The sequence below is a fragment of the Microcebus murinus genome, chromosome 29, assembly GCF_040939455.1.
Source record: "Microcebus murinus isolate Inina chromosome 29, M.murinus_Inina_mat1.0, whole genome shotgun sequence".
Classification (NCBI taxonomy): domain Eukaryota; kingdom Metazoa; phylum Chordata; class Mammalia; order Primates; family Cheirogaleidae; genus Microcebus; species Microcebus murinus.
Window position 1 is genome coordinate 1,109,644 of NC_134132.1, and position 13,086 is coordinate 1,122,729.

At 34.6% G+C, this 13,086-nt stretch overlaps 1 protein-coding gene across 4 annotated transcripts in view; it reads right to left on the reverse strand.

The window, feature by feature from the left end:
* The window catches only part of BANK1 (B cell scaffold protein with ankyrin repeats 1), a 252,856-nt gene that overhangs the window by 37,827 nt on the left and 201,943 nt on the right, over positions 1-13,086 (reverse strand). For all 4 annotated transcript variants that reach the window (XM_075998581.1, XM_075998580.1, XM_075998583.1 and 1 more), the window contains exon 8: positions 3,141-3,219. In XM_075998581.1, the coding sequence (XP_075854696.1) occupies positions 3,141-3,219 (79 nt within the window). The remainder of the gene's footprint in view (positions 1-3,140; positions 3,220-13,086) is intronic.

The following is a 13,086-nucleotide window of genomic DNA, read 5'->3' on the forward strand; positions in this document are numbered from 1 at the left end:
CAGTATAACTGACCTAATAAAGTAAGTAATAAGTGATAGGAAAGGAAAAGAAAAGGGAAAAGAAATAAACCCTGAATGACTTGTAAATAGATTGCAAATTAATCTGTGACTCTTACTTAGTTATAATTTTAATATATGTTTATATACATATTAATTTTTAGATGCTATACTCATTTCATAATTTATTATAATAAATTGATTACAGATATTATATTAGTTTTGAAAACATTACTTGGACAAAAGGTTAATATTTTTTGATGAAGAAGGCATCCAAATCACCAATAGTAGGCAAATTTTTCAGAGGCTCAGTTCTTCCACATATAAAATTCATTCTGTCCTAAAATTTAACCAAAAGACTCAAATTTCCTCTACCTAAATATCCATGCCATCATTTTTTTATATGATACAAAATAAACACTCTTTAACCACTCAGGAAGAAAATAGAAAAAAAGAAACTATAATGTAATAACTAAATCTTCAAAAAACTTTTATTAAATTGTCTTTATAAATATTTTCTCAAAATAAAGGATTCAAAAAAATTTAAAACAGACATTTGGAACTTCTAAACAGACTTTAGAACCTCTATAACAGACTTTGGAATATGTGAGTTGTTGTATTGTCAATGTAAATAATGATGTTGAAATGTTGCTAAACTAAAATATAGCTAAAAAACCAAACGTCAGAGTGTAGAGAAGGAATTTACTTTAAATGAAGAATTACATTGTAGGAATTTTTCTAAAATGGAAGAAAAATTAGTCATGTGGAAAAATCCTGCTGATAAAGGTACTCCACATTACTACACAAAATTTTCTTTTCTTTTTGTCTGTCATGTGAGAAAGAACATGTCACTTCCAGAACTACAACTGAACCAAGATTCTTTAATTACCAGCCTGGGCACAGCAGATGTACTTTCATTTTTGCACAATCTATCTACACAGGTATCGTTCATCTTTCTACCCTTAACACAAAACAGTGAGCCTGAAAAAAGTAGCATCTAGAAATGTTGATGGAGTAGATGATGGAATGAATGAAAAATTACTGCTCAGGCTGGCAGAGGGACTTCACTGTTTCACTCTGGGACAATCAGTCAACTTAGAATTATATTCACGCTATAGGAAATTACTCCTAGCCACACTTCTGTGTATGTATTCAGTATTTGTTAACCCTGAATAAACAACAGTGTCTCCATGCTACTTGTCAAATATGTCCAGACCTGGAACGCAGACCTGAAAAGTCTGGTTTAGCGGGTCAGTGGGTTTTAACACGCTTCACAGCGATGGAATCTGCTGACTTGGATGCTCCATGCTTCACCCCCCCATAAACAAGCCTGCGCCAGAGCCCAATCACACAGTGCTTCATAGACCAGAGGGTCCACAGCTCCAAACTGCAGAAATGAGACTTTTCTTTATGAGGAACCAAACTAATATTTTCTTATAGAGTCAGTTCTTCTGAAAATTAAATGTCACGATGAATACAGTAATTATCAATAATGGCCTTTATCATCATTTTTGATTGTCATTAAAAATGATAAGACATACAACTTTCAAACTTGGTGCATTAATCTATTAATTTAATATTTAGCATTTTTGTATTCTGCAATAATGTTTGAAGGAGTTTACTAATTTTGCCCAAGTATGCTAGTTAAGTCATTTATTAAATAATTGCATTTAATTTTATTTGATTTGTAGCTCAGCCTGCCTTTTTAAAAACCCGTGGCCAATAATGTTTAACTGAGCTTAGACTATGTACTGTCACCAATGCTGGAGATACAATAAAAACAAAAAGTTCTGATCATTTCAAGAATATATTTTAAAAGGAGAGAATAGGCAATTAACAACAATCAGATATAATAAATAAAATATAACATTAAATGTTGATAACTGCAATGAAGGAAAAAAGCAGGAAAAGGGATTTAAAAGCAATCACAGAGGAGGGGTCATGTTGTGAAGGAAGAAACGACCACATGGGTCCATGCAGGAAGTGCAGGGAAGGAGCTCAGCGCAGGAGCATGCTTGATGTGTCGGATGGCACTGTGGCTGTGAACAAGCAAGGGAGGGGTCACAGGCGGGACCAAAAGATTATCTAGGGACTTGCAGGTGATGAGAAGGATTATGGGTACAATGGGAAAGTGTGGGAGGGACTGGAACAGAAGAGTGAGTAGTTAGTTCCTCCATGAAGCGTAGAACATGAGGGACAGCAAAGGGGGACATTGCTATTGTAGTGTTTCTTGGCCACGGTAGCACTACTGGCATTTTGGACTGGATGACCCTTTGTCAGGAGAGCCTGTCCTGAGCGTCACAGGACATTCCGCCTTTCGTGTCTCTGTCGTGACACTGCAGTAACCCAGGGGCGAGCTGATGATAGCGTAGACTGGGATAAATAACGATGAAAGGGGAGAGAAATGCTCAAGTGCTGGCAGTATTTTGAAGGTGAATCAACAGTCCGGTATGACAAATTGGATAGGGGGTAGGAGAAAAGTAAAAAAGCCAAGGATGAATCCAATAATTTGAAAGGATTTGAACAAAAGAAGGACGGAGTTTTCATGTACTGAGACGGGGAAGTCAGCACGGGGAGAGGTTTGGGAGTGGAGGAAGCAGGTTTTCAAAAATGTTGTGTGCGAGATGCCCGTCAGACATGCTGGTAGAGACGCTCGCTGAGCAAGCCATTGCAAGCCGGTGAAATCCGGCATAACAGGGTTACATACATGTAGGAACACTCTGCATTAGTCTTGGGACATTAGAATATATATTAATAGAATTACAACTATTAGAGCCAGGGAGGATCTTAGAGTGTCCTAGTCTAACCATCTCATTTCATATCTGAGAAAACTAAGGTCTGCAAAGAATGTGGTTATGTTTAAAAAAAAAATCAAAAATGAAAAATATAGTTGCAAAATAGAGTATTTATAGCAATAGGACTTGTGCATTCTCTTTGAGTAGGAAAAATTGGTATTTGATTATTAAACCTTGAACTTATTACAAATATTTAAATTAGCAATATAATGTAGTAGTATCTCTACCATATTATAAATTAAAAGCCATTGAGTTAACTACCTTTCCATATTCTCTTCAGCTTACTTTTCCAGTTACATATACCATAACATAAAAGTCACTTATATACATAACATATGTAAAACTTACAAGGAATATATGTAGAAAATGAGAAAATATCCTGTTCATAATCATTTTCTTGCTCATCATTTCTGCCAATTTCTTGAATCTGAAAAAAAGAATGTAATTTTCAATAATATGCATTAACCTTAATAAATCTGCATTTGATGCCTGTGCAAATAAGAAGTAGTTTTAAAGTTTTTATTTAAATACTTTATTATGTTACAGACCAATAATATATTTGTGCCATCTATAAGTGCTCAATGATACATAGTACTAAAAGAATAACTAGGGAACAGAATATATATAATAAATAATAAATTGATTTAAAATGAAACTTATTGCAACTACTTTAAAATGCAAAGAAAGCAATAATCATAAAATTTAGGTGCAATAAAGAACTTCTGAATAAAATTAGGCACAACTATTTTTTCTTAAAAACTATGAGCACTGCTTCTCTTTTAACATTTCTATATCTTTTACAGTTGAAAAGATATTCTTAATTACATCGAGTATTATAATACAGTGAAAGACAATAAAATAATGAAGTGTTTTCTTTCCATCTTTAAAAACAAGAAAGAAACTGAGTAAGGGTATTTCTGTTTATTTGTCTTTCTGAAATCAATTTCACTATATGTTATTAGAAGACAAAATTAGCTGAGAAAGGACAGAAACTGTTATCCTTCGAATTGCTAGTGTTTGTTTATAATCTCTGAAGGTGATGTACAGTCTACAGTTATGAAGCATACTGATGCTCACAGAGAAAGCTAAACAATACCAGTGAGAGTTCCATCTGTGCAAAGCATCTAGGGAACGAGATGGAGCTTGGCTGCATTTAACATAGGTCACATTTTGTTACCATAACTTGAAGAGACTATTCAAATGATTTATGGTTGTGTTCTTAATAAAAGTGTTTGAAATGATTTGGCATGTGCTGTGCATTTGGAATGTCCCTTTAAAAATTAGAAGCATCCTTCATGATAAATTGGAGAACAAAAAAGTAATGCAGAGGATCAATGAAACAAAAAGTTGGTTCTTTGAAAATATAAACAAAATTGAAAGACCTCTTGCTAGATTAACCAAGAACAAAAAAGATCCAAATATGCTCAGTCAGAAATGAAAAAGGAGACATTACAACTGATACTGCAGAAATACAAAACATCATCCATGAATACTACGTAAATATTTATGCACATAACTAGAGAACATACAGAAAATGGATAAATTCTTGGAAATGAAAAGCTCCCAAGACTCAACCAGGAAGAAACAGAACTCCTGAACAGACCAATAATGAATAGCGAGATTGAAATAGTAATAAAAATCCTCTCAACAACAAAAATAAAGCCATGGGCCAGATGGATTCACAGCTGAATTCTATCAGACCTACAAAAAAGACCTACTACAAAAATTATTCTATAATATTGAGAAGGAGGGAGTCCTCCCCAAATTATCCTATGAAACCAGTACCACCTTGATATCAAAGCCAGAAAAAGACACTAGAAAAAAAGAAAAATAAAGACCAGTATCCCTTATGATTATAGATGCAAAAATCCTTAATTAAACACTAACAAACCAAATTCAATAGCACACCAAAAAAAAAAAAAAATTAATCTAGCAGGACCAACTGGGCTTAATCCCAGGGATGAAGGGATGGTTCAACATATGGAAATCAATAAATATAATTCACCTCAAAGACCATATAATCATCTCAATAGACACAGAAAAATTATTTGAAAAAATTCAGCACCCTTTCGTGATAAAAACTCTCAAACAAACTAGGCATAGAAGGAACATATCTCAGAATTATAAAAGCCATAGATGATAAACCCACAGCCAGCATCATATTGAATGGGTAAAAGATAAAAATATTCCCACTAAAACTAGAACGAGACAAGGAAACCCACTGTCACCACTTCTATTCAACATAGTGCTGGAAGTCCTAGCCAGAGCAATCAGCCAAAAGAAAAAAAATAAAGTGTATCCAAATCAGAAAAGAGAAGGTCAAACTATTGCTCTTTGCTGATGACATTATCTTGTATCTAGAAAACCATAAATATTCCACCGAGAAACTCCTGGAGTTGATAAATAATTTCAGCAAAGTCTCAGGATACAAAATAAACATACATAAATCAGTACCATTTCTATAGACCAATAACACTCAAGGTGAGAGTCAAATCAAAGACTCAATACCATCCACAAGAGCTACAAAGAAAATAAAATACCTAGGAATATACTTAATCAAGGAGGTAGAAGATCTCTACAAGGAGAACTATGAAACTCCGAGAAAATAAATCACAGAGTTCACAAATAAATGGAAAAACATATCATGCTCATGGATCAGAAGAATTAACATTGTTAAAATGTCCATACTACCCAAAGTGATTTACAGTTCAATGAAATCCCCACCAAATTACCAGTGTTATATTTCACAGATCTAGAAAAAATAATTCCACACTTTGTTTGGAACCAGAAAAGAGCCTACAATCTTAAGCAAAAAGAACAAATGTGGAGGCATCACATTACCAGACTTCAAACTATACTGCAAAGCAATAGTAACCAAACCAGCATGGCATTGGCACAAAAATAGAGACACAGACCAATGGAACAGAACAGAGAACCCAGATATAAAATCGTCTGCCTACAACCAACTAATTTTCAACAAAGCAACAACATACTCTGGGGAAAAGAAGCATTGTTTTATAAATGGTGCTGGGAAAATTGGATAGTCACATGCAGAAGAATGAAATAGGACCCCTACCTCTCGCCACTTTCAAAAATTAATTCAAAAAAAAATTAATTCAAAATGGATAAAAGGCTTAAATCTAAGGCATGAAACCATTAGAGTTCTAGAGGAAATTTTAGGAAAAATTCATAGATATCAACCTAGGCAAAGAATTTATGACTAAGACCTCAATGGCAATCATGGCAAGAATGAAAATAAATAAATGACATTTTATTAAATTAAAAACCTACTGTACAGCTAAGTAAACAATCAAATAGACAACCTACAGAGTGAGAGAAAATATTTGCAAGCCATATATCCAGTAAAGGGCTAATATCCACAATTTGCAAAGAACTGAAGCTAGTCAGCAAGACAAAAACAAACAGCCCTATTAAAAAGTGGGCAAAAGAAATGAACACAAGCTTCACAAAAGAAAGACAAATGGCAAATAAATATACTGCTCAACATCACTTATCATCAGGGAAATTCAAATTAAAATCACAATGAGATATCACTTTACCCCAGTTAGAATGGCTTTTATTAAAAAGTCCAAAAACAATACTGCTGGCATGGATGCAGAGAGAAAGGAACATTTATACACTGTTAATGGGGCTGTAAATTAGTACAACCCCTATGGAAAACAGTATGGAGATTCCTCAAAGGACTAAAAGTGGACCTAGCATTTGATCCAGCAATCTCACTATTGGGTGTCTACCCAAAGGAAAAGAAAACTTTTCATCGAAAAGACATATGCACTTGAATATTTGTTGAAACATAATTTACAATTGCAAAGATGTGAAATCAACCCAAGCATCCATCAATTTATGAGCCAATTAATAAAATGTGGTATACGTATACCATGGAGTACTACCCAGCGATAAAAACGATGAATTAATACCTTTTGCAACAGTCTGCATGGAACTGGAGACCATTCTCCGAAGTGAAGTATCACAGGAATGGAAAAACAAACACCACATGTACTCACTATTAAATTGGAAGTAAATGATGAGCACACTTGTGCACAGAGGAAAGTAAAACTCGGTGGAAATCAAGCAGGGGGAGGGCAAAAAACCTACCTAGCGGGTACAATGAACACTATTTGCATGATGGGCACATCTATAGATGGGACTCAAGCATTACAAAAGTGATCCATGATACATACAACCTCCCTAAGTTCACCCAGGAGGTAACAGATCTCCTGAATAGACCAATCTCAAGCTCAGAAATTGAAGCAGTAATTAAAAACCTCCCCAAATGGAAAAGTCCCAGACCAGACGGCTACACCTCAGAGTTCTAGCAAACATACAAATATGAACTCATACATATGCTACAGAAACTATTCAACACCATTGAGAAAGATGGTATCCTTCCTAACTCATTCTACGAAGCCAATATCATCTTGATACCAAAGCCAGGAAAGGATGTAACAAAAAAAGAAAATTATAGACCAATATCCCTCATGAATACAGATGCAAAAATCCCAAATAAAATTCTAGCAAATAGAATTCAGCAGCACATAAAAAAAAATAATTCACCATGACCAGGCGGGCTTTATTCCAGGGATGCAAGGCTGGTTCAACATACGCAAGTCTATAAATGCAATTCACTTCATAAACAAAATCAAGAACAAAGACCATATGATTCTGGCAACAGATGCAGAAAAAGCATTTGATAAAGTCCAACACACCTTTATGGTAAAAACTCTTAACAAAATAGGCATAGATGGTTCATTCCTTAAACTTATCAAATCCATTTATGACAAATCCACTGCTAATATCATCCTAAATGGGGAAAAATTGAAATCATTTCCTCTTCGATCTGGAACTAGACAAGGATGCCCACGGTCTCCTCTTCTATTCAACATAGTACTCGAAGTCCTAGCTATAGCAATCAGACAAGAGAGGGGTATTAAGGGCATCTAAGTGTGGGCAGACGAGATCAAACTCTCTCTCTTCACTGATGATATGATATTATACCTAGAAAACCCCATGGAGTCATCCAAGAGACTCCTAGATTTAATAAATAAATTTGGTAAAGTTTCAGGTTATAAAATCAATATACACAAATCAGAAGCATTCATATATGCCAAGAACCATCAAGCAGAAACTCAAATCAAAAATGCAATACCCTTTACTATAGCCCCAAGGAAAATTAAATATCTAGGAGTATACTTAACGAAAGATATGAAAGATTTATACAAGGAGAACTACGAAACACCAAAAAAAGAAATTGCAGATGATTTGAACAGATGGAAAAATCTACTTTGTTTATGGATTGGTAGAATCAATATCGTCAAAATGTCAATATTGCCTAAAGTCATCTATAGAATTAATGCAATCCCCATCAAAATATCACCAACATTCTTTACAGATCTAGAAAAAATAATTCGGCACTTTGTATTGAACCAGAAGTAACCTTGTATAGCCAAAGCAATCTTAAGTAAGAAGAACAAACTGGGCGGCATCAGTCTTCCTGACTTCAAGCTTTACTATAAAGCAATAATAGTTAAATCAGCCTGGGACTGCACAAGAACAGAAGCATCGATATCTGGAATAGATCTGGGATATCAGAGATAAAACCATCAGTATATGGCAACCTAATATTTGATAAAGCAGACAAAAATATACAACGGGGAAAAGAATCCCTCTTCAATAACTGGTGCTGGGAAAACTGGATAGCTACATGCAGAAGATTGAAACAGGATCCCTACCTCTCACCTCTCACAAAAATTCACTCAAGATGGATAACAGACTTCAACCTAAGGCATGAAACCTTAAAAATCCTAGAAGATGTTGGGAAAACCCTATTAGACATAGGTCTAGGCAAAGAATTTTTGAAGAAGAGCCCCAAGGCAATCACCGCTGCATCGAAAATAAACAAATGGGACCTCATCAAATTAAAAAGTTTCTGCACAGCTAAGGAAACCATCATTAGAGCAAAGAGACTACCCACAGAATGGGAGAAAATATTTGCTCCCTACACTTCTGATAAAGGTCTAATAACAAGAATCTACCTAGAACTTAAAAGAATAAACAAGAAAAAATCAAACAATTCCATCAAGAAATGGGCAATGGAAATGAACAGAAACTTCTCCAAAGAAGACAGAATAATGGCCTGCAAACATATAAAAAAAATGCTGAACAGCTCTAATCATCAGAGAAATGGAAATCGAAACCACATTGAGATGCCATCTAACACCAGTGAGAATGGCTTGTATCAAGAAATCCCAAAACAACAAATGCTGGCGAGGATGTGGAGCTAGATATAGAAAGACCGTTTCTTATAGAAAGAGCTAGATATATCTACCCAAAAGAGCACAAGACATTCGATTACAAAGACACCTGCACCCGAATGTCTATGGCAGCACAACTCACTATTGCGAGATCATGGAAACAACCCAAGTGGCCGTCAATTCATGAGTGGATAATTAAAATTTGGTACATGCTCACAATGGAATACTACTCAGTTCTAAGAAATGACAGTGAACTAGCACCGTTTGTGCTATCTTGGATTAAGCTTAAGCCCATTATCCAAAGTGAGGTGACACAAGATCAAGAAAATGGGCCCCACATCTCCTCGCCATCAAATTGGTACTGACTGATTAAACTATGGTGCTCAAATGGTGACAGTGCTCACCAGGGTTTGAGGGAGGGGGAGATACACGTCTTAGGTTTGTGGCTAGCGTTGTGGGGGGGAGGGGATACTTCTAACCCTTCGTAGGGAAAGGCAAAGATATACAATGTAACCCAAAGGTCGAAAACAGAAAAAAAAAAACTTTTATTGGGTGGTGGGCAGATGGGAGAGGGAAGGAGGGGAAGGACATATACTTACAAAATAGGTGCGATGCGCACCTCCTGGGGGTAGGACACGCTTGATGTTTTGGTAAGGCTGGGGGGGGGCGCGGGAGGAGGAATGGCAGGGGCAACATATGTAACCCTAACAATATTTGTACCCCCATAATATGATAAAATAAAACAAAACAAAAGAAAAACAAAAGAGATCCATGAAACAAAAAATATTTGTACCCCCGTAATATTTTCAAATAAAGAAATAAAAATTAGAAGCATCCATATTTGAGCCTTTTAAAATCATAGCTTTGGAATGCAAAGATGTTTGACCTCCATGCTGATTTCACCAACTTGGTTTATCATCCACTTTTGCCAATGAGAGCCCGAAGGAATTTATTAATTTTTTTTTTATTTAAAGAAACACTAATGTCCAGAGAAGCACCACAGCCCCTGTTTTCCAGTGGAATTTTGAAAATAAACATATTTTAAGTATTTTTTAAGTGATCTGATGTAGTCACTCGTTTTATATTTCCATTATATTTTCCCTTTGGTGGATTTCACTGAATGGTAATATGAAAACTCATGTAGCTTTAGAGAGGGTTTGACATGATTGATATTTTTATGGTTTGGTATTAAAATCATTGTTTAATATAGCTATTCTTTGTTTCCAATTGCCTGACCTATATATTTCATAAGGTAGGTTTAGAATGTATTTTTAAAAATTCATAGTACTCTCTAAACCATATCAAGGAATTTTTGACTAATTGAATAACAGGAATGATTTTCAAGGATTTCAAGAATCGTGCAAAAATTACTATATATTGTTCACAATCTTAGGCATTATGAGCTCAAAATCATTGTGAGTTAATAAGAGACGCTGGGAAAATATATAGATGCATGTGCATGTGTACTGAGGTGGAAACCCAATAGAATCATTTTTTTTTTATTATAACTTAAGCCAGATGACATTTGCACAAAAAAATAAACCTGGAACCCAAGAATGTCTGAAAGGAACCTTCTTCCAAATTAAGAAAAAATAGCCTACTTTGACTAATTTGAGCACTTTTGTAAATAGTGTGTACAATTGATACTTTGTATAATCAGGCTATGAAGATATTGTTTTCTCAAGAACAAGAGGATCTTAGAAATATTTATGCTAAAACACAAGTGCTTCTTGTTGGGATGCCTTACACTTACAATCATATTTGTTTTGAAAACCATGGCAGAGCTAATGACATATTAATAACTCTTTAATAAAATCAATGATGGCTTCAGAGACAAGTTTCATGGCACGCTGAGATGGAATCACTCGAATACTTGGCTGTGCGGTGTGGTGCACAGAGATGGACTGTGCAGTCAATTTAAGAACAGATCACAGCTCAGTTATCTACTAGCGGTGTGACATGAGCAAGAGCCTTAACTCTAAGCCTCAATATCAGACCATGCCAAATGTAGATAATAATATCGATGTCATCAGTTTGCTGGTAGGGTTAAGTGGGAATAATGTAAGAAAAACACACATCACATCTTCCTAACAAGGGCTCAACAAATGTAATCTGTACATGTTGGAATTTCCTTCATTGTACAAAATAGACTTTTGTACAAAGTAGACAAAATCTACTTTTCAGCAAGCATGGTTTCTTTTTCTGGGGCTAGAGTTTGACTTTTTTCATTCATTTGTCAAGTATTTATGTAGGACAACCACCTTCTAAATACTCTGTTAGCTATTAAGGAAAAGTAAGCTAAAAATAGAAAAAGAGATACAATTTCCACTCTCAAAAACATCACATTTTGATTGGAAGAGGAAGACAAATAAAATGATTAGAATACAATATTTTATTTATTTCACTATAACAAACTCAGTCCTTTTAGCTGAAATAGAAAATAAAGAAATAGATAATCAGGGCAAAAGTCTTATTCATTTGCTTTTGTGTGAGGAGATTGGCTTAAAACTTACCTTTGTGCTTACAATGATTCTCACTTCTCTAATGAAAGGTCAAGATTAAATGATAAAATCTATTAGTTAAACATACTCAATGTAATATTTATATATATAGATAATCCTTGCAACACACAATGTTTATTGGGATTGAAATGAGACATTATCAAAGATAAAATAAAAAGAGAACTTCTTGCGGACTGTGGCATATAAGCGCCACATGGCTTTGGCATCTGGTCCTGCACAAACTGATCATAATATTCGGATTCTGAGGGAGTGAATAAAAACAATCTTCACATGGCAGTTGGTTTCCAAATCATTTTATGAGACTCTAATTGGCCCAACTCTTGCCCAACTTTCCACAGTGTTGATTTTAAATGATTTCACCAGCTTTTAAAACACATGGTGATCTGTGGGATGAGAAGGCAACATATGCTATAAGAGTAACAAGTTGACCTTATAATGTTTTAAATATTACCTCAAATGAATGTCCTAGGCTAAAGAATCTGAGATAATATTCAAATGGAAATAATAGAGATTATTCCCACTAAATGTTAAGAATAATGACCAATGTTATGCCAAAGCCATGAATAACAGCAAATACAGAGTCCCCAAAATAAAATGTTAAAGGCACATTGTAAGAGTGTAATATCTTAGCTCTAATTGCATCTTTTGAGGTTTGTCCTTAGGTCAGCTAGGAATATGGCCTAAAAGCAGATTCATATAATATCCCATGAAAGTTTCTTTTTATACTATAGGAATTAAAATGCAGAGTAAACAAAATGAAATAGGAACTCCATTCTCAAACATTAATAAAGATCTGTAGAGGAAATTCAGAATTCCGCTATGTCAAAAGTATAAATTATTATGGTGCTTTGAATACTCTAATCAATCCAAATTTTTAAAACATACTTTAATTTGGAGGAAAACTACATGGAAAGTAAACAATAGATGGAATTACGTTTCCAAGTTGGCAGACTGAGGTTAGTGAAGAGGAACTCAGGACTACATTTACGTAGACTATTGCAAAGAGCCAATTCTCTCTCTCTCTCTCTCTCTTTTTTTTTGTCCTTTCTTCTGAGGCTTTGATAATTTAAGTAAGGGTCAAAGAGAACCAAATGTGCAAAAACAAGCCAAATAATAAAAGACTAGCATTGTAATCATCACATTTATCTAAAAACAGAGGAGCAAGTAGCTTCTGAAATTCAAGCCAGAAGCAAACCACTTAGAGATAAAATACCACTTAGAGACCTAGCAATTTCCCTCGAAGACTATACTCTTTAGTTGTTAGATTAGTGTCATTTGACAAATGAAACAAAGGACACTTGAAGTTTCTATTATTACTACGCATCAGAAAATAAGTTTTATTTGACAAATTAAATAGAAAGATTCTTAAAGCTCATAGTGTTGCAAATCTATGACCGATGAATGTTCATGTGGTTGAAATAATCCCTAGCTTCCAAATACAAAATTAGAAGTGTCAATTCTTAGTGATCATAGTAGCTAAAATATGAAAAAATCAACAGG